This window comes from Tenrec ecaudatus, chromosome 16 (assembly GCF_050624435.1).
Source record: "Tenrec ecaudatus isolate mTenEca1 chromosome 16, mTenEca1.hap1, whole genome shotgun sequence".
Lineage (NCBI taxonomy): Eukaryota > Metazoa > Chordata > Mammalia > Afrosoricida > Tenrecidae > Tenrec > Tenrec ecaudatus.
Window position 1 is genome coordinate 99,068,788 of NC_134545.1, and position 27,656 is coordinate 99,096,443.

The window sequence follows — 27,656 nt, forward strand, 5'->3', positions numbered from 1 at the left end:
TTTTGATGGGATACAGATACTCAAAACGGTGTGTGGAAAAACTCTGTGAAGTGGTACGTGGCAGAAAGCTCAGGTTTGGAGTTCGGCAGACTTGATAGTAGTCAAACTTAATAATTGGTAGCATTTTAAAGGGTACTTTTAATCTTAAATCAATTTCTATGATTTTTATGGCAAATCTTTCATTCTTCCTCTGTCATTCTAAATTGTAAAAGTATGTGTATTTGGATAATTAGGTTTTTTTCCCTGTGAAAATTTGAGTAGGTGTAATACTTTCATAAGCGTTTTTTTTAAAGACTGGCTTCCTAGTGTGAATTATGTAAATTTGTTATTATTATTTGCATTTTAGCTGGAACAATATCTGGAGAGGAGACTCCTATCATCTCTAAGACCAATATAAAGGAATACAGGGATAGCTTTTCCTATGAAAAATTTAATTTTAGAAGCAATCCCAACATTACATTCTATGTATACGTCAGCAACTTTACCTGGCCTATCAAAATACAGGTAAGTGTTTAGATTCCTTTATTCTAATTGCTAGTGAGTTTTTTTTATTACAAATGAAATACTGTTTTTGTTCAACTTGTGAGATAGATGCATTTCTTGGCTTGAACGAAGCTAAAACATGTGCTGTCCGTTGACCAATTTACACATTTATTTATATCAGTTTCTGTGTGATTACTGTGCAGATTGCTTCTTAGCAAAATCAGATGGAACTAGAAAATTTCTTGGTTCTTCTTGGTAAGGTTAATTTAGCATCTAAACTACAGTATATGCTTAACTCGTCAAGAACTAGTAATACAAATTACTATTCAGTAGAGTTTATAATGGGGATTGATTTGAGAAATAAGTGTGTGTCTTCATTACATGAAGACTGGTTTAGATGGTGATACAGTTAATAGACTCCAGAGTATTTCTGTATCACTTGATTGAATTTCACCATTGAAGAGGATAGAGGTCTCACTTTATTTTCAAAGACTCATACAGAAATACAGATCAGATGGCTATTAGTTTATGCAAATTATTATTGAACGAGGGAAAACAGGGACCATCTGAAGCATTTGGTGGTGGTGATGGGACAAGTTGGTTCTGACTAGAATGATCCTTACCTAGAACCGAGTGAAGCGCGGGTCATGCTGTGCCCTTCTCACTGCTGTTGTCACGTTCGAGCCTGTTGTTGCAGCCTCTCTATCAGTCCATCCATGGAGGGCCCTCCTCTTTTCACCTGGCCTTCTACTTAGCGAGCATGATGGCTTTTTCCAGGGACTGGCTCCTCCTGGTAGCGCCCAAGTTTGGCGAGGCAAAGACTCTCTTCCTTGCTTCCAAGGTGCATTCTCTTTCAAGACAGATTAGTTATTCTTCCAGCTGTCTGTCCTGTATTCATTGTTCTTCCCAATAGCATCCTGTAAAGGCTCAGTTCTTCTTCCGTCTTTCTTATTCCTTGTCTAGCTTTCAGATGCCTATGAGGTCATTTAAAATGTGAGGTTGTTATAAAATCATAGAAACATTTATTAAATGATAAGCAAAATGTGAAGCCATTGTTTTCTCGACTCATAGGTCCATCCACTCCTGAAGATGGTGTTTCCATCTGTTTAACCCTTCCAGGAAGAATGATTTACTTTTCGTTTTTATACAAAGTCCACGAGGCAGTTTTGGAATCCTGTTACTGAATGTTATTGAAATTTGAGGAACAGAGAAATTTGATGGGGTAATATAAATGCTGCAGAACGGATGGGGCAAGGTTTCTCACTGAAATTCTCATAGGACAGTCCTTGCTGTCCCTGTAAACCGAGCAGGTACATTGTCCCAATGGACAAGAATCCTATGGTGCAATGTTCTGGCCTCTCCCCCGCCCCCGCCCTCCATACAGTTAGCTGCCAATTTTCTTAAAACCTCTCTGCTTATCTATCCCGTGTCCTTTGAGAAAACTTACCAAGCCTACCCCATTGAGATTACATGAAGTCCGTTTCCAAACATTCTCAACTGACCCTCTGCCTTGAAAATAATTGGCTCCTCAGAAGCCACTCGTTTGATTGGAGCTCTCCCCAGCCCCCCACCCCCCCCCCACAAGGCAAGCTATGGAGATTAAGACAAGTAAGTTACCGAGATAACGTCTCTTCAGCTATTCAGGGACCCCCGAGACCTGCGAACGTTTTGTTTGCAATAAATCGGTGCATGCATGATCTGAAACCTCCGAAGCAGTTCTCTTGGACTACTCTCCTGCCTGGCTGGGGTCAGGTGCACCCACGTCCTCAAAGCCACGCCTTTGCTTTTGGACACTTTCAAGAGGTCTTTCTAGTTGGTTCTCCCAACGCAGTATGGCTTTTGATCTTTTGACTCATGCATTCATGGCCAGTGATTGTAGATTGTGGATCCAAGTGAAATGCGAACCTTGACAGTGTCGATATATTCTCTGTCATACCGATACCTTGTGCCCCATTTTGAGGATTTAACAAACACGTTGATGTGTAAGTTATAGTCTTTGTTCTTTATAAGTGCTTGACATCTTCATTGCTTTCATCAAGAAGGTTATGTTATTTGAATATCACAAATTGTTATTGAGTAAGCCTTGGGCTTAGGCTGGATTCTATAGAGAAGGGAAAAAATCTCTATGTGTAGATTGAGATTTATATCAAGACAGTGACTCATACACTTGAAGAAGTGGGTGCATCCAGTCCGATTTCAAGCTTGTGGGTCAGATGTTAAGTTGGAGGCGTCCCTTGACTGGGGCAGTCTTGGGGCTGCAAGTCCAGGATTGGCAACATCCCAGGCTGGAGAGGTGAATGAATTCAAGGTCAGCACATCAGACAGGCCAGATTGCAGGCTGTTAATGGTTCCTGGGATCTGCAGACAGGTCGTTGGCTCAAGTCCAAAGAATCAGAGGTTGATAAACCAGGTGAAGGATCCAGACCCAGCAGCAAGCAAGCAAGATTCCCACACCATCTTTATATATATATATATATATATGAAGTAGGCCACAGCTCCAGGGAAACCTCTTCTCAGTTGTGTCCGGCCGGTGACAGATACCTTAATCTTCTTTCAGCCCCGTGGCTGCTCACAGAATATCTCATTCTGGAGTTGAGTGTGTACGTCATGTTAGGTCACATCATAGGGGATTATTCGTCCTAGCCTATCCATCCACGTGGACACAGAAGCCAGCTATCACGGCCTCCAGTCCCGAGGCTGTGTTCTTCTTCATACAGTCTCGTTGCTTGGGGCATGTACGCTCAGCACACACATTGCCTCATGGTACAAGGATCCAACCCTGACACAAGCCTTCTCGGATCAACCATGCAACATTCTCTTGTTCTGAAATTCGATGTAATTTTTGTATTGTTTCAATTGTTTCTTGGCCGTTTATTTCTTGGTTAGCTAATTATATTTTATGTTTTAGTAAATTACATGATTACTTTAGAATTTTCATGAATATTTTATTGTTAGAAATTAACTCTCTCAATTAGATTTTCTTTTGAGGTTATACCAGTAATATATTCTACAAACCAAATCAGAATTTGTGCTACATTCTAGAAACACCCTACTGCTGGAAAATATAGACATATAAGTGCAGTCGCCATCAATTAGACCCTAATTCCTGCTCTTTGAAAGAGCACATCACATTGGGCCCAAGGACTACACTATCTTGGTTACAGAAGTATGTGTGTTTGTTTATAGGAACGTAACAAACTTTGAGCATTAAATATATAATTATTTCAATTGATTTTTTAAAGTTTTACAATTTCATATACTTCCTGTGTTTATATAAGGAGCTTTGGTGGTATAGTGGGTTATGCATTGGACTGACTGCTAACCACGAGGTCAGCAGTTCAAAACCATCCAAACTCACTCCATAGGAGAAAGATGAGGCTTTCTCATCCTGTAAAGAGTTACATACAGTCTTGGAATCCCACAGGCCCAGTTCCAGTCTGTCCTAATAGGCTCACTGTGAGTCAGAATTGACTTCACGGCAGCGAGTTTGCATTTTGTGTACTTATTTTTATCTTTCTTTGCTGATGAAGAGAAAAAAGTTAATCCTGCTCTTGAATATTTAGTTATTTCCTTTAAAGCATAAAAGTTAAAGGATCATATGTCTTGAATTTTGTTACACACCAAATGTTTGTAAGGTCTTTTAGCTATATGGCTTTTTCTATTTCTTGCCGCACAGATCCTCTCTCGAGTTTTAGTACAGCCCCAATGACCTTGAGGACATGAAAGGGAGATGACTTCTCCTGGTTTTTCCTTTTTATTAATTATTTTTTGCCATTTGGGGCGATGGCTTTAGAATAAAACAAGACATCCATTTACACAAATATCCACTCCACTATTCTTGAGCAGCTCGTTACAGCGCAATATGTAGACTGTGAGTAGACTTCATTATTTATCAAAGTCAGTAAGTATGGACTGAAGTCTCTCTATACGAATAATACCGTCTTGAGCTATAAGGTACATTAAGTAGCATGCATGCATCTCGACTAAGCATGCAGCCTGAGAAGCTTGGCAGTCACGGTTCCAGGAAACGACCATTCAGCTCAGGAGACCAGTATTTCCAGCTTCCCAGAGGCTTGCTTCTAACCCCCTCTGTTGTTCCTGCTGCCAAGAGACAAGGGACAGACAAGCCTCCATGGCCCTCCTACTGTGTCTATTCTGACACCCGCCTTTCTATGCTGGCCTTCCTAATCCATGGCAGTGGTACACAGAACCTACAGACAATACTCACGGTTAAGCGGGTTTATTAGGGAAGTTAATAGGTTACCATAAATCAGGATTAACAAACCGTAAGGAAAGAGTCACTGGTCTCGTCAGCCCGAAGCTAAATCTCTCCGGTTTTTAGCCTCTCAGCTTCATGATCTGTTGGCCTTTGCGTCCGTGGGCCAGGAAGCCAGTCTGCCTGTAACTTGGTCTCACTGTTCCAAGTCTCAGGCCAGCCGAGGAGAAAGTCCCCTGCCGTCCTGAGACCACTTCTCTGGGCCACAGTACCTGACGCTTCTGGCCTCAGCGGCCGCCGCCATTCAGACAGAGATCTCGAATGTGCTTTTCCAGTGGTCTCTCTGTGTCCCAAATGGCTCAGACACCCAGGAGAGGTGTAGTTTATCCTTTATCCGACTCTGCCCCCCAGGGAAACAAAGGATGGCATCTTACGTCACCCCGCCCCCAGGAGAGTTTAAAGTTACCATCAAGGTGTGACTTGGTTCATGTTGTTCTTGTTAGATGCCAGCCAGTCTGCTCCGACCCTTAGCAACCTCATGCCAACGGAAGGAGACACTGATCCTGTGCCGTCCTCGCAGCGGTTCCCATGCCGGCGCCCCTGCTTGGCCCGGTGGCATCTCCTTGAGGGCGTCCTCTCTTGCACTGGCCCTCTGCCGGACCGCGCAGGAGAGCCTTCTTCAGGCACCGAGAGCTCCCCACGACGTGTGACCAAGTCTCGCCATCCTCGCCCCCAAGGAACACTCCGGGTGCACTTGTCCCAAGACAGATTTGCTTGTCCTTCTAGCAGCCCATGGCACGCTCACTTTCTCCCCAGCACAGCAATGCAGACGCATAGGTCTTTGTGGCCTTGACGTGACATCCCTGCTTTTCAGTGTTTTAAAGTGGTCTAGTGCAGTGATCTGCCTCACACAGGGAATCTTTAGACCCCTTGACCGCTGCTTCAAGAGCATTGATTGTGGATTCAAGCAAGAAAAATACTTGACCACTTCAATCTTTTCTCTATTTGTGGTTCATGCCATCTACTAAAGTCCGGGTTTCATGCCGCCCCAATCCTGTCTGTTAGTATAGTAGAGAATGACTTCCAAAATGAGACTCTCCACAGGCAAGAGCCCAGAATGATACTGCATCACATGAGGAGTTACGGCGAGAAGAACCATATTAATTGACTACATCTTGGTTCCCTCGTTGCCATTCCTAGCTGTCACGCTCACTTCTGTCACCGTGAATTACTTTCGCCTATCCTTAACCTCGCATGAATGCTATTTTACAGCATTCACTCTTGCTTCTGGCTTTTTCTACTCATTGCTGCATAATGTGAAAGCATGTTTTTATGTGTAATTAGAGTCTCTATTTTAAAATGTTTAAGTCTTATTGACATATATCCTTGTTATTTTTAAAAATCCTCTTGAACAAGATATTTTATATAAAGCATAGCATGTCTGTGCATTCCTTCAACTGTTGAATACTTGTCTCCCCCCCCTCCCCCCCACAGGTTCTGGTTATTTTAAAGAAAGCTGTGGTGAAAGTTCTTGTGTTTGTCCTGTACGCACACTCCTTTCTCTTGGACACTTGCTTAGGAAGGTGCTAGCTCAGTGGCAAACCAGTCTCGTGTCCGCGGTGGTAGAGACCGCCCCCATACTGCCCACCAAGTTTCCCAACTTACCCTACCTCTGACAGTCCTTGGGCACTGGAGTGGATTTGTCCTCTGAACTGTCATGGAGCAAGCTTTGTGAAACCTGTATTATATCTTCTTTAATGTGTGGTAGAACTCCATCGTGAATGGATACATTTGAACGGGAATTATTTGATTGGGGGGGGGGGGCGTGCCTATTTCTCCCTGCATTTAGCTCAGTCTGTGTGGCTGGCTCTCAGGTGGTTTTGTATTTTTTTAATTTGTTGAAATGATTGACAAGAAGTTTTGAATAATGTTTACGTTTTAGTCTCTAGTCATTTGTGTCTCCTTTGCTTTTTTTTCCCTTTCTCTCTCATCAGGTCATTAATTTCATTGATTTTTTTTGAAAGAAATCAATTTTGACCTCATTGATCTTTTTCATTCTTTTGCCTTCTGTTTTACTAATTTCTTGTCTGTAAGTATTTTCTTCTAAAGCTTTGATCCTTGTTTTCTTTCTTTGTTTTCTTCTCTAAGGTGGATTCCGAGACTACTAATTTGTGACCTTCTTTTATAATATAGGTATTTGGTGCTATAAATTCCCCTCTGGGTACTGCTTTGTATTGTCTCTTAGATGATAAGTTTTAATTGTGATTTGGCTCAAGCCACTTTCTAATTACTCTTTTAGAAATAAAAGTTTCTCATTGACCCACGTTGCTCAGAAGTGGCATCTTTCACGTGTCGGTCTGTATTTGGGAAATGATGCTCCAAGGCATGTTGCCGCTCAGTTCTCGGGAAGGGCTCCAGGGCTTCATCAGCATGTATGCCTGGAGCTGTCGGGAGGCTTTGGCTTTCTCATTTCTGGGACTAGATCCTGTGAGCTCTAGTCACTTTGGCCTTCCCAGATTCCCAGCTTTCCCTTCTCAACTGAGGGGAGTTTCAGGGCCTGACCTGCGGTCCCCTCTCCTGTGACGTACACTTCACACCACAGGAAGCTGTGCCATGTTAGGGCTCAACTATTTTTGTTTCCGTCAGGGATTACTGCCCCAGTTACCTGATGCGTCAATGTATGAACCAAGGAGTTCCTGTATTTTTCAAATTATTTCTGACATGAGTGTAAGTCCATTTCTTGCTGCTCCATTTGGGAGGGAAGAAGGAACTGAACATATAATTTTGAATCTCAGAAATACATAAGATAAATGTGCTAGTCATAAATTTGTGCACAAAATGATGACTTTGTTACTGTGCAGGTAGTTTTATATTTTCATTTGTAAATGTTGCATTCAGAAGGCGGACTTTAATCTTCTAAGTAGTTTTAAGATCAGATTGTAACTTAAGTGGATGTATTTTAGATTTCATAATCCTACAGTACTGTGGATTCTGGCAAGCTTTAAACTGTGAGAAAGTTTACAATCCACATATTAAATTGCTCATAAATATTTATCAACTACACATTAGGGAAGCAGTTATATTGAAAAATAGGTGAAATAAAAGAATACAAAGAAACACATTTCCAACCAGGAAAACAAAAACATCCAACTATTAGATACCAAGAATACTTCTGCCGAAAGACAAAAGTTAACATTTACTTTTGACAAAATATTACCAGTAATTAGCAAGCAAATATATTATTTCTGATATAAATCGGCACTTTATTTTCATGGTCACTTTTGCTGTGTTTGCGTTGGTTTCCGTAGAGTAACTGTGTGGAGGACTTCTGTGTCAGCTTCAGTTCCTTCTGCCTCTTCCTTTGCATTTTATTTCTTTTGTTCCTTGCTCTGCAATAGCATAAAAGATGCAGGAAGACATGAATTTTTAATTATTTGTTGTTGACGTTGTGCAACAAAATATCTTTGCGTGGTATCTTATTTTGTGAGCCAAACATTTCACGTGGATTCTGCTTCAATTAATGACAACTGTGGTTTTATCATTTTTACGGTAATTACTGAATTTTGGACCCCACACCTCTTTTGAGCACTGTCAGTTGTAATGTTTCCATATATGTTCAAACAAACTAACCTCGAACCATGGCATGAATAAGAAATTATGACTGATTTACAGAGGAGCTGGAAATATTTCATTTGATTTGTTGAACTTGGGAAGATCATAATATTAGTGGGAAACATTTAGTAGTGGAATAATTTAACTTCTTAAATTTATGTGCAGCCCTATTGACACTGTTGGGTCAATGTTGGCATGTTAACCACAAGGTGGACAGTTCAAACCCACCAGCCTCTTCATGGGGAAAAGGTAAGGTTATCCTGCTTCATAAAAAGGTAGAGTCACTGGCCGTAGATGGCTGGGAAGGAATCGTAAAATCATTGTCATTCTTGTTACATTCTTAGCATCTTTTCGGGGTTTCCTTGGTCACAAGGACATTCAGTAGTGCTTTGTACGGAAATGACATCTATTAGACATTTGTATAAATTTGTGGCTGTACTTGGTACCAGCTACTACTAAGTTTGTATGTTATAGCATGCGCTGGTGCTGGGTGTGCACTAGCATAGAAGTAGTCTCTATCCTCATGTAACACACAGGGAATGCATCCGAGTTACTCCAATTGCAGATAAAAGTACCTTGAAACGAGATAAACTAGATAAAATCAACTTGGAAAATAGCTTGAAGTAAAAAGGAACTTTACAGACTTGAAAATTAGAGCGAGTGGATCATCCGTGGGCCCTCTGGGAGCTCGCTAGACCCCCTTCAGACCTCCTGACGTAGCATCGCATCCCTTACATGCTTCCTGCTAGTGCTGCCGTCACAAGCACATCTCACCAGGGGGGGATTTAAGAGCAGAGAGATCTAGTCTCAGAGGTGAGGAGGCTAGACCCCCAAAGCCCGGGCATGCCTCTAGACAGAGGTCTTTGTCAGTTCCTCGGTATTTCTTGGCTTCTGTCCCTCCCCCCACTTCACCAGATGTTTCTATGTCTATTCGGTTTGTTTTATGATTCAGAGGCAATTAGGTGCAGGATCCATTTCATTTTCAATAGTACATGACAAAGAAAGCAAGTTTAGATAACAAAGAAAACACTCTTCAAACAGAATTACATCCAGACGCCAAGGCTTCATATTTTGTTGGCCAGACACAATTCATTCTTTAACGATGTTCCTCTTGTGTTATAGAGATGGCTGTTGAATTGATGAGTGTAGTTTTTCGGTTCTCTTTCACAATATATGTTGACCTCATTCTAGTTTCTTTTAGGCGGGTTGATAAGCATCGTAATTTAGTGATCTCTGAGAGAAGCCGGCTTCTCGCTCTTAAAGGCTTTATGTTGCAGGCACATTGTCTTCCATATATATGTTGGAGGGCAGGCTTTTGTTTTGTTTGGGTCGTAGACTGTTCACTGACCGTTCTCTTTGGCTGACAGGCACGTGGGTGGTATTTATGAATGAGAGGATCGCGAGTGTATGGGTACCCTGTGATCCTTGCAGAGGTCATATCGAAGCCGGGAAGTGTCTTCGAGTTATAGGAATCATGATTTCAAAGGATGGGGAGGAGTAATAGTTCAGCCGTGGGGCCGAACGCGTCCAGGGGGTGCAATAGAAAAGAAGGATCGATTCTCAAAGTTTTGATGGAAGAGCTTTCTTCATTTCGAGGTGGCCGGAAAGCAGGCTGTGCGATGGGCAAGCGGTGGGGAAGAATGTTTGCAGTGGGTTCCAGAAGACAGAAAGACTGGAAGTAGGCGTGAAGCCAGAAGATCAATTGCTCGCAGAACTAATTATGACCTAAGCCCTTTCTGTGTATGTCCAGAATAGTTTGAAAATCAGCCAGTAGTTGCTTTGAGAAAATCCTGTTCAATTTCAGAAGGAATTTTGACGCATAGGGCTACTCGAGAGGCTGGTTGGCCTTGTTCACGCGTGAGCTCGCCACCTGCAGGGTTTCACCCCAGGCTTCCGTTTCTCCCGAGATTGTGAAGACAGGGGGTGGGTGGTTTCTCCCTAACCTGGGTGCTTCATTGTTCTGTGATTCTGTAATCGTCCTCCTAGTGTTCTACCCTTTAGAAAGAGGAGACAGCTTATAGCGAATGCTGAATAGTTGCGTTTAAACAGCGGCATCCCATTGAATTATTTAATTACTACCCTTCCACTTATGAACATGCTTGTTGGATGTGACATGCTTGTTGTGCTAAAGGCGTTTCTTTATCCAGAATGTGGGGCGACTGCCCCTTGCATGCTCTGTTTGAGGTCACCCAAACCGACTGCCACTGCGTCAACCCGCACTCAGAGAGACCTCCTAGGACACGCTGGAACCTGTTCCCGGGGGTTCTGACTGTGAAGCTTCACGGGAGGGAAGAGCTCCTTCATCACCGGAGGAGTGGTTGGCAGATTCCAGTCACTGGCCTGTCGTTGGTTGGCAGCTTGACCCGTGGGCCGTTATGTAACCAGGGTTCCTTTGGTTTTAACTTAGCAGTGTGTAATGTCTAAAAACAACTGGTGAAATGCAGCAGTTTAATGATGATTTAAGTATATAAAAAGAAGTGATTTCAATATCTTTTGATAAGAGATGACTTGCAAAGAGTATAAATGTATAAAGGAGTATGGAATGTAAATATAGAAGTGGATATGAACGGAGTCAATTCTATCTATCACTATCTACCCCTTGCACACACTAGTGTATTTCTTCACATACACTGGGTATATGTTTACCTATTGTAAACATACAAAGAAAACTGTATAAACTGTTTTGTTTATACAGTAAATTTCTTGACTGAAATACTAGGTTTTGTATTATATTTGATGTAAAATAATGATGGTTTCCTTTTAAATAATATAAATCTTATAATAGACCATATTACTAAATGCACTTTTATTTAAAAAATTTTTTGCTCTCTTTTCTCATCAGTTTCTATAATTTAAAAATTATTTTATTTATTCATTTATTGTTTCATAAAACATTTTTGCATGAAATATTTCTTGTGGGACAATTATATTAATAAGTAAAATTTATCTTATCTCTACTAGCATTTTTGATGCTAAACTTCACTGGCACTATGATATGATTTTTTTAATGTGTCTGAAGATGACTTAGGAATAAATATCTTTGTTGAAGATGTTTATAATTTTATGGGTTTATACATCTTATGCTTATTGATGCATATTGATGCTTATTGATGAAAATTATTTTCTTTGATGTGATCAGACAGAATGTGAAAACTATTGAACAATATTATTGATAGTTATCACGTGCTAGCAAAAATCTACAGAAGATAAATAAAAGATAATTGACACTTTACATTGAAAAGTAGCTTTGGGACATTCCGACAGGATTCAGAAGAGGACATTGAAGGAGGGATGTTGACTGAAAGCAGAAAACACCGGAAAAGATGTTTACCTGTGGTTTGTTGACTATAAGAAGTCAATGCTTGTGGCTCATGCAGTTCACGGATCATGGACTAGAGCAGTGGTTCTCAACCTTCCTCATGTCCCGACCCTTTTATACAGTTCTTCATGTTGTGGTGACCCCCCAACCATAAAATGATTCTCATTGATACTTCATAGCTGTCATTTTGCTATTGTTATGAATCGGGTGACCCCTGTGATAGGGCTGTTTGACCCCCAAAGGGGTCACGACCCACAGATGGAGAACCGCTGGACTAGATGAAGAAGGTGGTGGCCTCAGGATTATAGTTCCATCTGTTAATAACTTGTGATATGCAGATGACCTAACCTTATATACTGCAAATGAAGATGGTTTGTAGCCCTTATCGATGAAGGTTAAAGACTACAGCCTTCAGTACGGATTGCATTGGAATAAGAAGATAATTGATGCTCACAAATGGACCGATAAAATCATTCATGGAGAAAAAAACGGAGGTTGTCTGCATTGTTGTGTCAAAAGTCAGTGGCTGAGGCCGGCATGGTCACGAGACCGAGCGCACACCCCGCTGGCCACGTGTGCCGCAAGTGCCTCCTTAGAGTTTGAAAAAGAAGACCAGAAATGGAAAGGATGCATTTGAAATGCAGTGTTGTTGAAACATACTGACCCCACCGTGGCCCGCCCAAGGAAGGGACCTGTACATCTTAGAAAAAAATGCAATTGCACGTTCATTCGGAGTGAGGGAGGTGAGATTTTTACTTGCGTAGGTTTGTCCTGCTATCAAGAAAGACCAGTCGCTAAAGACACACTTCATAGGTGACAACGTAGAGCTGGAGAAAACTAAGGAAACCCTCGATGTGATGAATTGACGATATCACTACAATGGGCTGAAACGCGACTGTCGTCAAAGAGAGGTTTTGCATAAGGTCCTGATGAGTTGGAGTTCACTCAACTGCAACTAAATAAAAGCAATAAGCATCACATGCCTACCTGGCCCTAGGTCAAGCCCATTGCCACCAGGTTGACTCTGACATAGGGCAGAATAGAGCTGTCCCATGAGGTTTCCAGGGCTGTAAATCATCTTGGAAGCAGACTGCCACATCTTTCTGCCGCTTAGCAGCTGGCGAGCAAGTAAAAATAGGTGATGATTTATACAAAGTTTATCAGATTAAAATTTTATGGTTGACAATCTCTGCCATTTTAACCTGTTCTTTAATCCATGAATGTATTTTGCAAAGTTATTTTAATGTAATGTATACCACTCCAATTTTAAATATGTTCTCTTAATTTTCCTTAATACCATGTTTTAAGATTTAGATTGCCAGTCTCTAGTACTCAAATATTCTAAAAAAAAATTCTAATGGTGGCTGTGAGATGTTGTGGCAAGGTGCCACCGAGTCAGCTCTGCCCCATCGTGGCCCTGTGCACAGCAGAACCAAACATTGCATGGTCCTGTACCATCACAATTTTTCCTGTACACAGTTATTGCTAATTGGTGCAACTACTGTGTCAGTCCATCTCACTGAGGGCTTTGCCAATTTTTGCTGCCCTATGATGTCTTTCTCCAGGGCCTGGTCTATCATGCCAACTTGTCCAAAGGACGTAAGACGAAATCTTGTCATCCTTGCTTCTAAGGCGCACTCTGGCTTTCGTTCTTCCAATACAAAGATGTTTGTCCTTTTAACAGTTCATGGTCCTTTCAATGTTCTTCTCCAGACCACAATTCAAATGCATCGATTCCTCTGTTGTCTTCCTTCTTCAATTTCCAACTTTCACATGTATATGACCCAATGTAGAAACCAGGGCTTGGGACAGGTACAGCTTAGTCCTCAATGTAACGTCCTTGCTCTTCAATACTCTGAAGATGTCTTGTGCAACAGATTTGCCTAATGCAATACATCTTTCGATCTCTTGACCGCTGCTTCTATGAGGATTGATTGTGGATCCAACTACGACAAAATCCCTAACAACGTCAACCTTTTCTACATTTGTCATGATGTTACCTATTGGCCCATTTGTTAGGATATTGGTTTTCTTTATATTGAGTTATAAATTCAGGCTGAAGGCAGCAATCCATGATCATCATCGGCAAGTGCTTCAATTCCGTCTCGCTTTCAGCAAGCAAGGTTGTGTCATCTGCGTATTGCAGGTTAATAAGCCTTCCTCAAACTCTAGTACCACATTTTTCTTCATAGAATCCAGTTGCTCTGATGGTTTGCCCAGCATATCGATGGAACATGTATGTTGAGAGGATACAACGTGACACATACCTTTCCTGATTTTAAGCCATGCAGTCTGCCCTTCTCATAACTGCCTCCTTACCCACGTACAGATCCTGACTGAGCACAAGGAAGTGTGACAGCATTCCCTTCCTCTTTGGGGTTATCCATAGTTTATGACGGTCCACACCGTGGAAGACCTTCGCATAGTCAATGAAACACAAGTAAACATCCCCCTGGGATTCTCTGCTTTGAGCCAAGCTGCCATCTGACATCAGCAATGATATCCCCGTTACACATCCTCTTCTGAATCCACCGTGAGCTTCTCTTAATGTGCTGCTGTGACATTGTTGGATTTACCTTAAGCAAAATTTTACTTGTGTGCTATATCAATGACACTGTCTTATACTTTGACTAATTTGCTGGGCCATCTTTCTTGGAATGGGCACGGCTATGACTCTTCCAGTCAGTTGGCCAGGTAGCTGCCTTCCAGATTTCCTGGCACTGAGGAGTGAGGGCTTCCAGTGTTGCTTCAGCTTGCTGAAACAATTCAGTGGGCGTTCCTTCAGTTCCTGGAGCCGTGTGTTTGGCCAATGCATTCAGTGTTGCTTGAGCTTCTTCCTTCAGCATCATTGGTTCTTATATGCCACCTCCTGAAATGGTGGACTGTCAATCAGTTCTTTCTGGGGGAGTGATTTGTGTACTCGTGCCATCTTCTCTGGATGCTTCTTGCGTTGTTCAATATTTTGCCCATGAAGTCTTTCAAGATTGCAACTTGAGGCTTGAATTTTTTTGAATTCTTTCAGGTTTAGGCATGCTGAGAGTGTTCTTCCCTTTTGGTTTTCTAATTCTAGGTCCTTGCATATTTTGTTTTAATATTTGGCCTGTCTTCTCGAGTTGCCTCTTGAAAGTTTCTATTCTGTTCCTTGACTTCATCCTTCCTTCCATTTACTTTAGCTACTCTATGATTAATAGCAAGTTTCTGACATCTGCTTGTATTGTTTGTTTTTTTTTTAAAATAACCTTTTGTTTTCTTCATGAGCGATGGTCTTGAAGTCTTCCCACAGCTCATCAGGTATGTTTTCTTTAGTGTTCAAAGCATCCTGTGAACTTGCTTTCATTTTCTTCAGCTTTATCCTGAACGTACATGTGAGCAATTGATGGTCTGGGCCACAGTGGGCCGCTGGTCTGGTTTTACCTGCTGATACTGAGCTTCTCCATCGTGTTATTCCACAGATGTAGTCAGCTTGATTTCTGTGTATGCCATCTGTCACCTTTTGTGTTGAAAAAGAGTATTTGCTATGAACAAATTCTATAATGCAAAAATTCTCTCATGTGATCTCCAGCTTCATTTCTATCACCAAGTTCATATTTTCCAACTACTATTCCTTCCTCTTTTCTTCCAAATTTTGCAGTCCAATTTCCAGTGATCATTAGTGCATCTTGATTGCATATGCAATCCATTTCTGAGTAAATTCCTTGGTAGAATTCTTTGATTTCCTCATCACTAGCTTTTGAGGTTAGTGCGTAAAGTTGAATAATAGTTGCCTTGATTGGATTTCCTTGAAGGCGGATAGCTACAATCCAATCACAGGTAACATTGTACTTCATGATGAATTTAGCGAGATGCTTTCTGACAATGAATGCCACGCTGTTCCACTTGATTGTCTCATTCCTGGCATAGTAAAGCATATGATTTTCTGATTTAAAATCGCCAACACCAGTTTATTTCTGCTCATTAATGCCTAGGATATCAATCTTCAAGCACTCTGTTTCATTTTTTATCACTTTCAACTTTCCTAAATTCATACTTGGCACACTCCAAGTTCTAATCATTGGAAGATTTTTCTAACTATTCTCTCATTGATTCTTGCCCCATCAGTAAATGAAGGTCCCCAAGGCTCCACTCCCACCAGCTTTACCAGACTTGTGTCACCATGCTCAACTCCTCTCCAAGGCATCAGCTCCCCTTCAGTCACATTTCAAGCGTCCTTGTATTGAGGGCCCCATCTGCTGGCATTGTCTCCGACAGGGTTCTGTTTCCTTTGCTTAAATTTTGAGTATTTGAAAATGTTTCAAAGCCAGGCATACGATTTTCAGCAGCTTCTTTCTCCTAAGCGGGGAGCCGAGCACTTCTTTGTTGTGTTCTCTCTGGAAGTTCCACCTGTTCTTAGGGTGACGCTGCTGGCATTTGAAACGCCAGTGACCTGGCTCAGAGCATCACATCGACAAACAGGCCATCGCAGGATGAAGAATTGATGGACCAGTGGTGGGGCTGTGAGAGAGGCATGGTAAATGTGGCAGAAATCTAGGAAGTCAACAGAAATAGTTTTTTGTGGTTATTTTTTCTCCTGGAATACTTAGACTCTTCATACCGAGTTGACTAGAATGAGTTTTAAAATTGAAATAACATATGGGTAACACGTATTCTTTTTGACATAAACTGACATGCACCTGTTTCGTGACAGTGTTAGAGGAGGGGGACATCCTTATTGTAGCCGCAGTGCTCGCAATTTGCAAAACAGAAAGCTCATACTGAGCTCAAGTACTTTGAATTCTCCTGCAGTGGTGTTGCTCCTCAACATTTCTACATCATGGTTGAAATTCAATTCAATTAGAGTGAATCTAAATTACCTGTTTCTGAGTAAATGGGATTTCGTAATGCACTATTAAGTCAATCTGCAAACTGATGTCATAATTTAGATTTGAATTTTTTTATGAGAATGATACTAGAAATAATTCTTCTCTTTGCAATTGTAATTTCTGTTTTAGACTAGGTGATACCTCTCTCCTAATAATGCTTAATTTATCCCAAACAAAATAGGAATAGAACAGAATCCTAGTGCTAATACCTGTACGTTTTTATCAAAACCATGTTAGCATTTCGAATATAGACAATAAGCTAGTTGAACACAAAATAAGATGAAAAGCCTGTGGTTATATAGGTAGTGAAGTAGAGAAGTCTCTTATGAGTGTAATTTGAAAACTAAGATTAAAATAAGTGTAGTAAGAGTGTTCTATGACTTTTTCAAATTATCCCATATGACTATATTATTATTTGTTGTTGTTGTTTTCTAAATTGTTTCAAGCTTAAGCAATGTTTGATTTCTTTTATTTTTCATTTTCTTTTTTCATTAAACTAAAGTTCGTATGGGTTTAGGATATAGTATTTCTATTTGTTCACAATTTTTATCAATCACTTAAATAGGAATATATTAACTGTAGTATTCAGATCCTGTAAAATGCAGTATCTATAAAATAATGTATAAACCTACATTATTATAAAGGAAAATAAAAATAAGTTATGATAGCTACAGGATAAAAGGGGTTTTGAGTGGTACAGATTTTCTCAAGATTCAGCAAGTTTGGGAAAAGATGTGAAGTAACTGTTCCTATCTATTTTATCAGTGTTATTAAAATATATTAGGGATACGTTAAAATATGTTAGAAGCATTTATATTACATTTTCATATACTTATTAAATATATTCAAATACAATAAAATATAAAAGAAGTCTTGGCGACTATGACCTATGTGCCCAGTCCTCCTTGCAGCTTGTTTTTGTAAATATAGTTTTATAGAAACAAAGCTACCTAATCATTCACTAATGGTCTATGGCTATTTCCACATTGTAATTGAAGGACTGAATAGGTGTGTTAGAAACCCTATTAACAAAGCTCACCCTGTACAGAAATATTTTGTTGACTCCTTAGCTGAAATATTAATAATGCTATTATCTTAAGAAGCTAAATTACTTAAATGTGATAAGGTGGATCAACTGATTATCTTAAAATCTGCTTTTCTAAGAATATGTCTCATAAAGGACATTTCAACCTTTATTTTCTGTAAAGGTAATGTAAATATTTAGTAATACTGTACAAAGCCACTAATTGTCTTTTGAAATCAAATTCAATTTGTCTAAAGAATTAAATGTACTCTTGTTAAATATTTATATAGACTCCTAAATATTTCAAAGTGTAGAAATCTATGTGTTTTATATATATATATGTGTGTGTGTGTGTGTGTGTGTGTGTGTCAGCCACTTGTTATCAGTTTGCCATACTGTGGTGGTTTGAGTGCTTCTGTGATGTAGGAAGCAATGTCACTGGTGCTTTCAAATACCAACAGGGAACCCAAAATGGACAGGGTTCAACAGAGCTTCCCGATTAAGAACAGACCACAATGACAGAACAGAGCATCCACTTCTGAGGGAAAGAGCCATTGAAAAGCTTATGAGCAGTATCATAGCATTGTCAGCTGCTGAAACCCTCATGGATATAGCAGACTGTTGTCAGAGATAGGGCCAGAGGATGAGGCCCTCCGGTCAGAAGGCACTCGACATATGTCTGAGGAAGAGCTGCCTTCTCAAAGTAGGATCAACTGAAATGATGTGAGTGGAGTAACGCCTGTGGGAATTAAGCCATTGAGGCCTTCGTTGGAGTCAAACATGACCCAAATAAGAGGAGACAGCGCTGAAAATATCTGTTAATGATTGCAACTTGATATGCACACAGTGTGATCTAGAAAAGTTGGAAATCATCAAAAATGAAATGGAGCCCATAAAGACCAATATCCTATGCATTAGAGAGCTGAAATGGACTGGTATGGGCCTTTGGAATCAGAAAATCAAATGGATTCCTATTGTGGGAGTGACAGATTCAAGAGGAATGGCATTGCATTAATTGTCAAGATTGAAATGTCAAGATCTGAAGTACAATGTAGTCTGAGATAGGGTAATATCAATTCGCATTCATGGAAATCTAGTTAAAACAAATGTATGGATGTGCTTTATACAATTGATGTATGTATATGTATGGATGGTGATAAGAGTTGTATGAGTCCCTAATAAAATGTAAAAAAAGAAAAGAGGAGAAAAAAATGATTAGGGCAAAGACTGTACAGATGTGCTTTATACAATTGATGTATGTATATGTATGAACTGTGATAAGAATTGTATGAGCCCCTAATATATTGTTAAAATTAAAAAAAACAACCATTGTTCAAATTTACACACCAACTGCTAAAAGCAGAAATTGAAGAATTAAACTAATACCTTCAGTCAGAAATTGATCAAACAGTCCATCAAGATCTAATGATAATTATTGGTGATTGGAACATCTAAGTTGGGAACAAAGAGGTTGGAACAATAGTTGGGAAATATGCTTTTGGTGAAAGAAATGAAACTGAAGATCGAATGATAGAATTCTGCAAGACTAAAGGCATGTTCATCTCAATTACCATTTTTCCACAACACAAAAGGACAACGATACTCATGGGCTTCTCCAGATTTAACATGCAAATATTAATTAAAACAAGTCCATGAGAGCCAAAATATGGTCTGGAGTATATCCTATCTTAATTTTGAGAACATCCCAAGAACAGATTTGCTGAATCTAACACTGATGACAAGATTTGGTAAGCTGTGGTATGATATTCACATCATACATGAAGAAAGCAAATGGCCATTAAAAAGATGCAAGTAGATGTGGGAAAGATGCAAGTAGATGTCAGAAGAGATTTTGAAACTTGCTCTTAATCATAAAATAGGTAAGTCAAATGGAAGAAATAATGAAGTCCAAGTGCTGGACAGAAAATTTCAAAGGGTATCTCAAGAAGACAAAGTAAAATATTATAATGAAACGTGCAAGACCTAGCATTAGGAAACTAAGAGAGAGAGAGAGAGAGAGGGAGAGAGAGAGCGAGAGAGAGAGAGAGAGAGAGAGAGAGAGAGAGAGAGAGAGAGAGAGAGCAAACACACTCAGCATATCTTAAACCAAAAGAATTAAAGAAAAAAAAATTTAAGCCTTGAGTTGCAATATTGAAAGATTCTGGCCCAAATGATTATAACCAAAAACTACTGACTGATGTAATGAGCATAAACTATTTCTTTTTTTTTTAAAACAATTTATTAGGGGCTCATACAACTCCTAACACAGTCCATACATATACATACATCAATTGTATAAAGCACATCCATACATTCCCTGCCCAATCAAACTCAATGCATTTGCTCTCCACTTAAGCCTTTGCATCAGGTCCTCTTTTTTTTCCCTCCCTCCTCGCTCCCCCCTCCCTCATGTGCCCTTGGTAATTTATACATCATTATTTTGTCATATCTTGCCCTATCTGGAGTCTCCCTTCCCCCCCTTCCCTGCCGTCCCTCTCCCAGGAAGGAGGCCACATGTGGGTCCTTGTAATCAGTTCCCCCTTTCCAACCCACTCGCCCTCCACTCTCCCAGCATCGCCCCTCACACCCTTGGTCCTGAAGGTATCATCCACCCTAGATTCCCTGTGCCTCCAGCCCTCATATGTACCAGTGTACAACCTCTGCCCTATCCAGTCCTGCAAGGTAGAATTCGGATGATGGTAGTTGGGGGGAGGAAGCATCCAGGATCTGGGGGAAAGCTGTGTTCTTCATCGGTACTACCTCGCACCATCATTGACCCATCTCCTCTCCTGAACCCCTCTGTGAGGGGATCTCCATTGGCCGACACTTGGGCCTTGGGTCTCCATTCTGCACTTCCCCCTTCATTCAATATGGTATATATATATACACATACATATACATACATATACATACACACACATATATACATATACACACATATATCTTTTTTTTTTTTGCATGATGCCTTATACCTGGTCCCTTTGACACCTCGTGATCGCACTGGCCGGTGGAGCATAAACGATTTCAAGAAGCAGCATCGAATCAAGAATCGGGCAGGGAGGGAGGAGGTCCATACTGCATTCAATACATTAGCCCAAAACAAGGCTGTGGGAAACCATAGAAACCAATGGAAATGCGTCAGCACACTATCAATGCACTGTAAGCACTCACACCTTTATGCCAAGAAGTTTGGATGACAGCTACATAGCTAACTGACTGGAAGAGACCCATATTTGTACTCATTTCAACGAAAGGTAAACCAACAGAATGCTAAAAGTATAGAATAGTATCATTCATATCACATGCAAATAACATTTTGCTGAAGATTTTCCAACAGTTGCAGCAGTGCATTGACTGGAAGCCACCAGAGGTTCAGATCGAACCCAGAAGAGGATGTGGAACAAGGGATATCATTGATGATGTCAGATGGATCTTGGTTCAAAGAAAAGAATAGCAGAAAATGTTTACTTGTATTTTATTCATAGATTATGCAAAGAAATTTGACTTGTGGACCATAACAAACTATGGATATCCTTGGGAAGAATGGGAGTTCCAGAACACTTCATTGTGTTCATCAGGAACTTATACATGGGTCATGAGGCAGTGTGCGAACAGCACAAGGGGACGTGGTTTAAAATCAGGGACGTGTGGGTCAGGGTTGTATCCTCTCCCCGTACTTATTAAATATGTATGCGGAGCAAATAATAAAAAGCCTGATTATATGAAGAAGCATGCAGCACCAGGATTAGAGGCAGGCTTATTAACAAGCTGACGTATGCAGATGACACAATCTTACTTGTTGAAAGTGAAGAGGCCTTGGAGCACTTGCTGATGAAGATCAAGGATGGCAGCCTTCAGTGTGGATTGCAACTCAAGGAAGACCCACACCCTCAGAATTGAGAACTAGGTAGGTAGGATAAATGGAGAAAAGACTGATGTTGTCAAGGACTTCATTTGCTTTGATCCATAAATGAGACGTTGTATTGGGTAAACCTGTGCACAAGACCTCTTTTTAGATGTTAGGAAGAAAAGATTCTACGGTGAAGATTAGCGTACTCCTGACTCAAGCTATGGTATTTTCAAGAACCTCTTGAGCATGTGAAAGTTGGATATTGAATGAGGAAGACCAAAGAAGATTCCAAGCTTTTGAATCGCGGTGCTTGTGAAGATTATTGGAAGTACTATGAACAGCCAAAAGAACAAACGTTTGTTTCTTGGCAGAACAGACAGAATGCTCGTTAGAAGCAAGGGTGGCAAGACTTGTTTGTGTTAGGTTCCCTCCCGTTGAGTACGTTCCAGCTTAGAGCAACCTTAGGGATAATAAAGAAACACTGCCAGCCCGGAGCATCCTCACAATTGTTCTCATGTCTGAGCCACCGTGTCCACCCATCCCTTCGAGGGCCCTCCTCTGTTCACTGCTGCTCCACTTTACCAAGCGTGATGCCATTTTCCTGGGACTGATGTCTTCTGACCAGATGTTCACAGTAAGTGAGAGGAAGTCTCAAAAGGATGATAGCACATCCAAGTTACAGAATACTTAGAAAAACCACCCCTGGGGGTGTCTGAGATTGCAACGCTCTATGGGAGTAAAACGCTCCCCTTGGTCCAGCCGAGCAGCGGGTGGTTGGTGTTGTCGGTGGTAGTAGCCCAGTGTGCAATCACTGCGCCCCATGACTCCTTCTCTTTAGGGCATGTGCTCCCTAATTGTTAAAGGACTGAAGTATAGATAGAAATATGTGACTGGGTAATTTACTAGTCCCTTTTCTAGGGATTTTCCATCATTACTCTCACATAAGTGTCCTGGTTTTGTTTCTCTAGAGCAGCACTTCTCAACCTGTGGGTAGCGCCCCCTTGGGGCGTCAAACAACCCTTTCACAGGGGTCTCCCGATTCATAACAGTAGCAAAATGACAGTGATGAAGTAGCAACAAATATAATTTTATGGTTGGGGGTGTCACCACAACACGGGGAACTGTATGAAAGGGTCGCGGCATTAGGAAGGTGGAGAACCACTGCCCTAGAGAACCCCGTCAAACATAGGTGGCTTGCTTGTCACTGTGATGTTGGAAACTCTGCCACTGTATTTGAATATCTATCGTGTAGCTGTGTTGAACAGGGTTCAGCTGACCTTTCAGATTAAGACCGCCTATGCACACGTACCTGTCGATTCACTTCTGGAAAACATTGCCGGTGAACGAGCCTTTGGGACGGCAGAGTGACATTGCGTGACACACTGCAGAAGATGAGCCCCTCGGGATAGAAGGCTCTCAGAGACAACTGGGAGGAGTTACCACCTCACAATAGAGTCATTTCTAGTGACGCGGAGGAGCAAAGGCTTGGGGACCTTCATTTCCTGAAGAGGCACTTCTCAAAATAAGAAAAACAGCTGCAAAACATCCATTCAATAACTGGAATGTAGGAAGTATAAATCTCGGCAAATTGGCAATTGTCTGAAATGAAATGTGTGCTTGATAAACTGCACATTGTTGAACTTAATTGGACTGGTATTGGGCATGTTGAAGAAAGAAGTCCAATCTGCATTGGGGTTATTGGCAAAACCAGGGCTCGGGAATATTGGCAAAATATCAATCGAAAGGTTTCAACAAGCTGATCCAGCAATGGAAGTACTAACTAGTCTATGCCAAGAAATTTGAAAGACAGCTAGCTGGCAGATCAACCATCTTTTTGTCCATTCCAGACAAAAAGTAACCCAACAGAATATGGAAACTATCGACTCATATGAAAATTACATACAAGTAAAATTTTACTGGAGAGAATTTGAAAGTGATTGAAACAATACACCAACAGGAATGTGTCACAAATTCAAGTCAGATGCCGAGGAAGACATGGGATTAGACTTCAGATTGCTGACATCAGTTGCATCTTGACCGAAAGCAGAGAATACTAGGAAGATGTCTACTTGTGCGTCATTTACTGTGCAAAGACATCCGCCTATGTGTATCCGAACAAACAATGGGACTCCAGAACAATGAGGTGCGCTCATGCAGAACCTGGACATAGACCAAGAGGCAGTCATTTGAACAGATGAAACGAATACTGCCTGTTTTAAAATCGTGCAAGGTGTGCATTGTCAAGGTGATATATTTTTCCACTTCTATTATTCAATCTGTATGCGGAGCAGATAATTTGAGAAGCTGTACTGTGTGGAAAAGAACACGACATCCGTTCTCAGGGAAGGCTTGTTAGCAATCTGCAATAGGCAGATGACATAACCTTGCTTGCTGAAAGGCAGGATGACTTGAAACACTTGCTGATGTAGAGCAACACTTCAGCCTTTAGTATGGCTCAAAAGTCCATGTAAAGAACGCAGAAATCCTCATAGCTGACCCCAATAGTCAGTGCTGTAATAAATGGATAAAAGGAGAAAATATCAGAGTTGCCAAGGATGTCATTTTACTTGAATCCCTAATCAGTGCTCTGGGAATAAACAGTCAAGAAGTCACATTTTGCCTTGGGCAAATCTGCTGCACAAGACCTCTTTAAAGTGTTAGAACAAGAGAGCTTGGAGGACCAAGACGAGCCTGGTGGAGACCATGGTGCTGTCAACCACCTCATGTGCATGTAAAAGGTGGACAGTGTATCAGGGAGACCACAGAAGAATTGATGCATTTGAATTGGACCTATTATCATCAGGAAAGACCAATCTCGGGGCCAGGACTTCCTGCTTGGCACAGGGAAAGGTCATCGAAACCGAGGGAGACACACTGACTGCAGCAGCGGGCTCAAATGTAGCAACAATGATGTGAGTGACAAAGGACCAGGCATTGCTTGCTCCTTTGGTACACAGGGCCGCTGCGAGTTGGAATCAACCATAGGGCACTCAATAACAGCATAGACCTTTGAAATTAATAAATATGTATTAATTCTAAAGCCATCCTTTTTGAAAAGGATGTCACATGCCATATTAAGCTATAATGCCATAATGTAGCAAGTATTTCATAAGGTGCTGATAGTAGACTAATGACCTGCGATTGTGCTTCTATCCTGTTGTTTTGGCTAATAGTGTCATATAATGAGACTAGTAGTAATATATAAAATTGAATGAATATAGAATAGAAGTTTAGCAGGTTAAAATATTTTACATTATTCAACATAATAAAATTTAGTGAAGATTTATTTAAATAGAATTAGTAAAAGGTAAAACCGTCCCATGATTTTAGATGTTAAGATGTTAAGATTCGTAATTGATTGATTGGTACTTGGAACTTCAGGTAGTTAAAGTAGAATAGAAACTTGGTGCAAGTCTTTACTATGGATGTTGTTAATAATTAAATGAGTGATTGAAGAAAGAAAAGGTAAAGGTGATATGCATACTTTTCTAGAGTGTACCTGGTGCCTGTGTAACATGTTTGCGTATTGATGGATTATCTAGGGTTAGTTAGATGATATACAATACTATATTCCAGCCATTCTGAAGAATTTTAACTTATACTAACACAATTACAAGGATTTAAACAAGTCACAACTGCTAAGTTTATTTGTATTAGTTAATCATTAACCAAATTGTATATACTAATAGAAAAGGATATTCCTCACTCCATGTTGATTTCCTGTACTGACATCACTTGGTTGATTGCCTTAAAAGTTAGATCTGAAATTTGTTCCAGACTTTATTTCAAGTGCTTTTGCAACTAATCCAGACAATGAAAGAAAAAGTATTGAATCAACTGTAGGAAGTTACCTAGAACCATTTCTCCCGCATAAAAGCAGAGACAACGGCTATTGAATGGGTGTGACACATGGTGCCCAGTGTGGTGGAGTAGATCTACCCTCCATAAACTTTTCAGTGTTGGATGTTCCTTCAGAAGTTGATCATCAGCCCTTTCTTCTGATGCAGCTCTGTATGGGCTAGAAAGACCAACTTTTGGTCAGCTGTGGAGCAGAGCAACTTTTTGTTTTTCTATCACTGTCTTAAATAAAGGAACCCTGGTGGTTTAGTGTTTACACATTGGGCTGGTAATCAAAAGGTCAGCAGTTTGCAACCACCAGCTGCTCCTTGGGAGAAAGCCGAAGCTTTCCACCACCATAAAGGGTTAGAGCCTCAGAAACCGACAGGGCAGCCATATCCTGTCTCATATCATCGCTAGGAATTGACATCAACTTGATGGCCCTGAGTTTGCTTTTTGGGTTTGGGTTTTGATTTTACATAAAGGGGTTCTTGTCTTACATAGGACTTCTTTCTTTCTAAATCTTGGGCTGGGCAATAATTTGTATATAAGGAGTTTGTCATACATCCCCTTACAGAAGGGGTCGCAGGGAGGAGACGAGCCAGTCAGGGTGCAGCGTAGCAACCATAAAACATACAGCTTTCCTCTAGTTCCTAAATGTTCTCCCCCTCCTCCCCACTACCATGATCCCAATTCTACCTTACAAATCTGGCTAGACCAGAGGATGTACCCTGGTACAGATAGGAACTGGAAACACAGGGAATCCAGGACAGATGAACCCCTCAGCATCAGTGGTGAGAGTGATGATACCAGCAGGGTGGAGGGAGGGTGGGGTAGAAAGGGGAAACTGATGACAAGGATCTACATATAACCTCCTCCCTGGGGGACGAACAATAGAAAAGTGGGTGAAGGGAGACATCAGGCAGTGTAAGACATGAAAAAATAATAATGATTTATAAATTATCAAGGGTTCATGAGGGAGGGGGAAATGAGAAGCCGATACCAAAGGCTCAAGTAGAAAGCAAATGTTTTGAGAATGATGAGGGCAACAAATGTACAAATGTGCTTGACACACAATGAATATATGTATGGATTGTGATAAGAGTTGTACGAACCCCCGATAAAATGATTTTTAAAAATCTGAAAATTTTGGGTTGGATTATATTTTAGTATGTACGATAAATTTAGGAAATTATATAATTTCTTTTAATTATTGTTAAAACAATTCTTATTGTTGCTCATATTTTATTAAATTATTTTATAGGGTTTTTTCCTGTTTTATTCTACTCACTGCTGTTGAATTGATATCCACTCATAGTGACCCTGTAGGACAGGGTCGAACTGCCCCGTGGGTTTCTGAGACTGTAACTCTTTATTGGAAGAGAAAGCCTTCCTTTTATCCCTCTGAGTGGCAGGTGGGGTTCAACCTGCTGCCCTTGTGGTTAGCAGTCTGCCATGCAAAACCCACTACCCTACCAGGGCTCCTTATACAGTAAATGATCTGTCCAAAAAATAGGAGAGAATGAGTTTCTTTCAATTGTCAGAGTATCATTATGTGTGTTATTATATGCATAGACAGCCTTTGTTTATTGCCAACTATATTTACTAAGAATTGATATTGCAAAACTATATAGACTTTAAAACTTTCATGAGTACATATATCACATGAATTGTGATATTTGTCGGGACTTAATTTTAAAAATTATAATTCCAAGTTATTTCTTTAGCCTTAGCAATTACATCACACTTAATTTTTTATCAATAGTTGATATAAGAAATGATGTCATGCATTACATATTTGTACCATTTAATCACTTACACAATGTTTCCACTGCTAAAGCAAAGCTGATTAGTGACTCCATTTTCATGATGCCTTTACAAAGTAGGTCCGTTTTGTGACATAACTTTTGTAAAGAAAAACATTGAGTACCTAAGTATTTAACAAACTCAAAGAAGAATCTACTTCACGTTTCACCTTGTGTTTTGAGTTGGGCACAATGTTCAGGCGAGTTGTGAAAATGACAAGGCAATATGACATGCCCACACCCTGGGGTGCCGTTCATCAGTATAAGAACTAAAACAGGCATGCATATGTCAGCATGGATAGGCAACAAACCATTATGCTAAGTGTCACAAGTCTATCCAGAAAGATCATGTACCCAATAAATTTACTTATAAGGAATTAAAGAAAGAGGAAAATTAGTGATAGAAAGTAGAGGTTCAGCTGCAAAATGAAACTTAGTAGGTTGATGAACCTGTTCTATATAAATCGGTTGTGGTTGAGATTACATGGCTCTGTAGGAATAACCCCATAAAACCATATAATTAAAATGAGTGAACTTTTTTTGCATGTAAATAAAAGCTAAAAATTACTATCGCAATTGGCCCATCATTGCAGATATATTGCAGATATTATACCTTTCCTAATAAGAAGTGTCCAAGGGCCCAGGTCACCA

At 40.5% G+C, this 27,656-nt stretch overlaps 1 protein-coding gene across 8 annotated transcripts in view; it reads left to right on the top strand.

Annotated features, from left to right (window-relative positions):
* The window catches only part of ATRNL1 (attractin like 1), a 647,203-nt gene that overhangs the window by 198,486 nt on the left and 421,061 nt on the right, over window positions 1-27,656 (top strand). For all 8 annotated transcript variants that reach the window (XR_012780436.1, XR_012780437.1, XM_075534999.1 and 5 more), the window contains exon 24: window positions 347-504. Coding sequence is in view for 6 of the 8 variants with exons in the window: in XM_075534999.1 (XP_075391114.1) it covers window positions 347-504 (158 nt within the window). In the remaining 2 variants the exon portion in view is untranslated. The remainder of the gene's footprint in view (window positions 1-346; window positions 505-27,656) is intronic.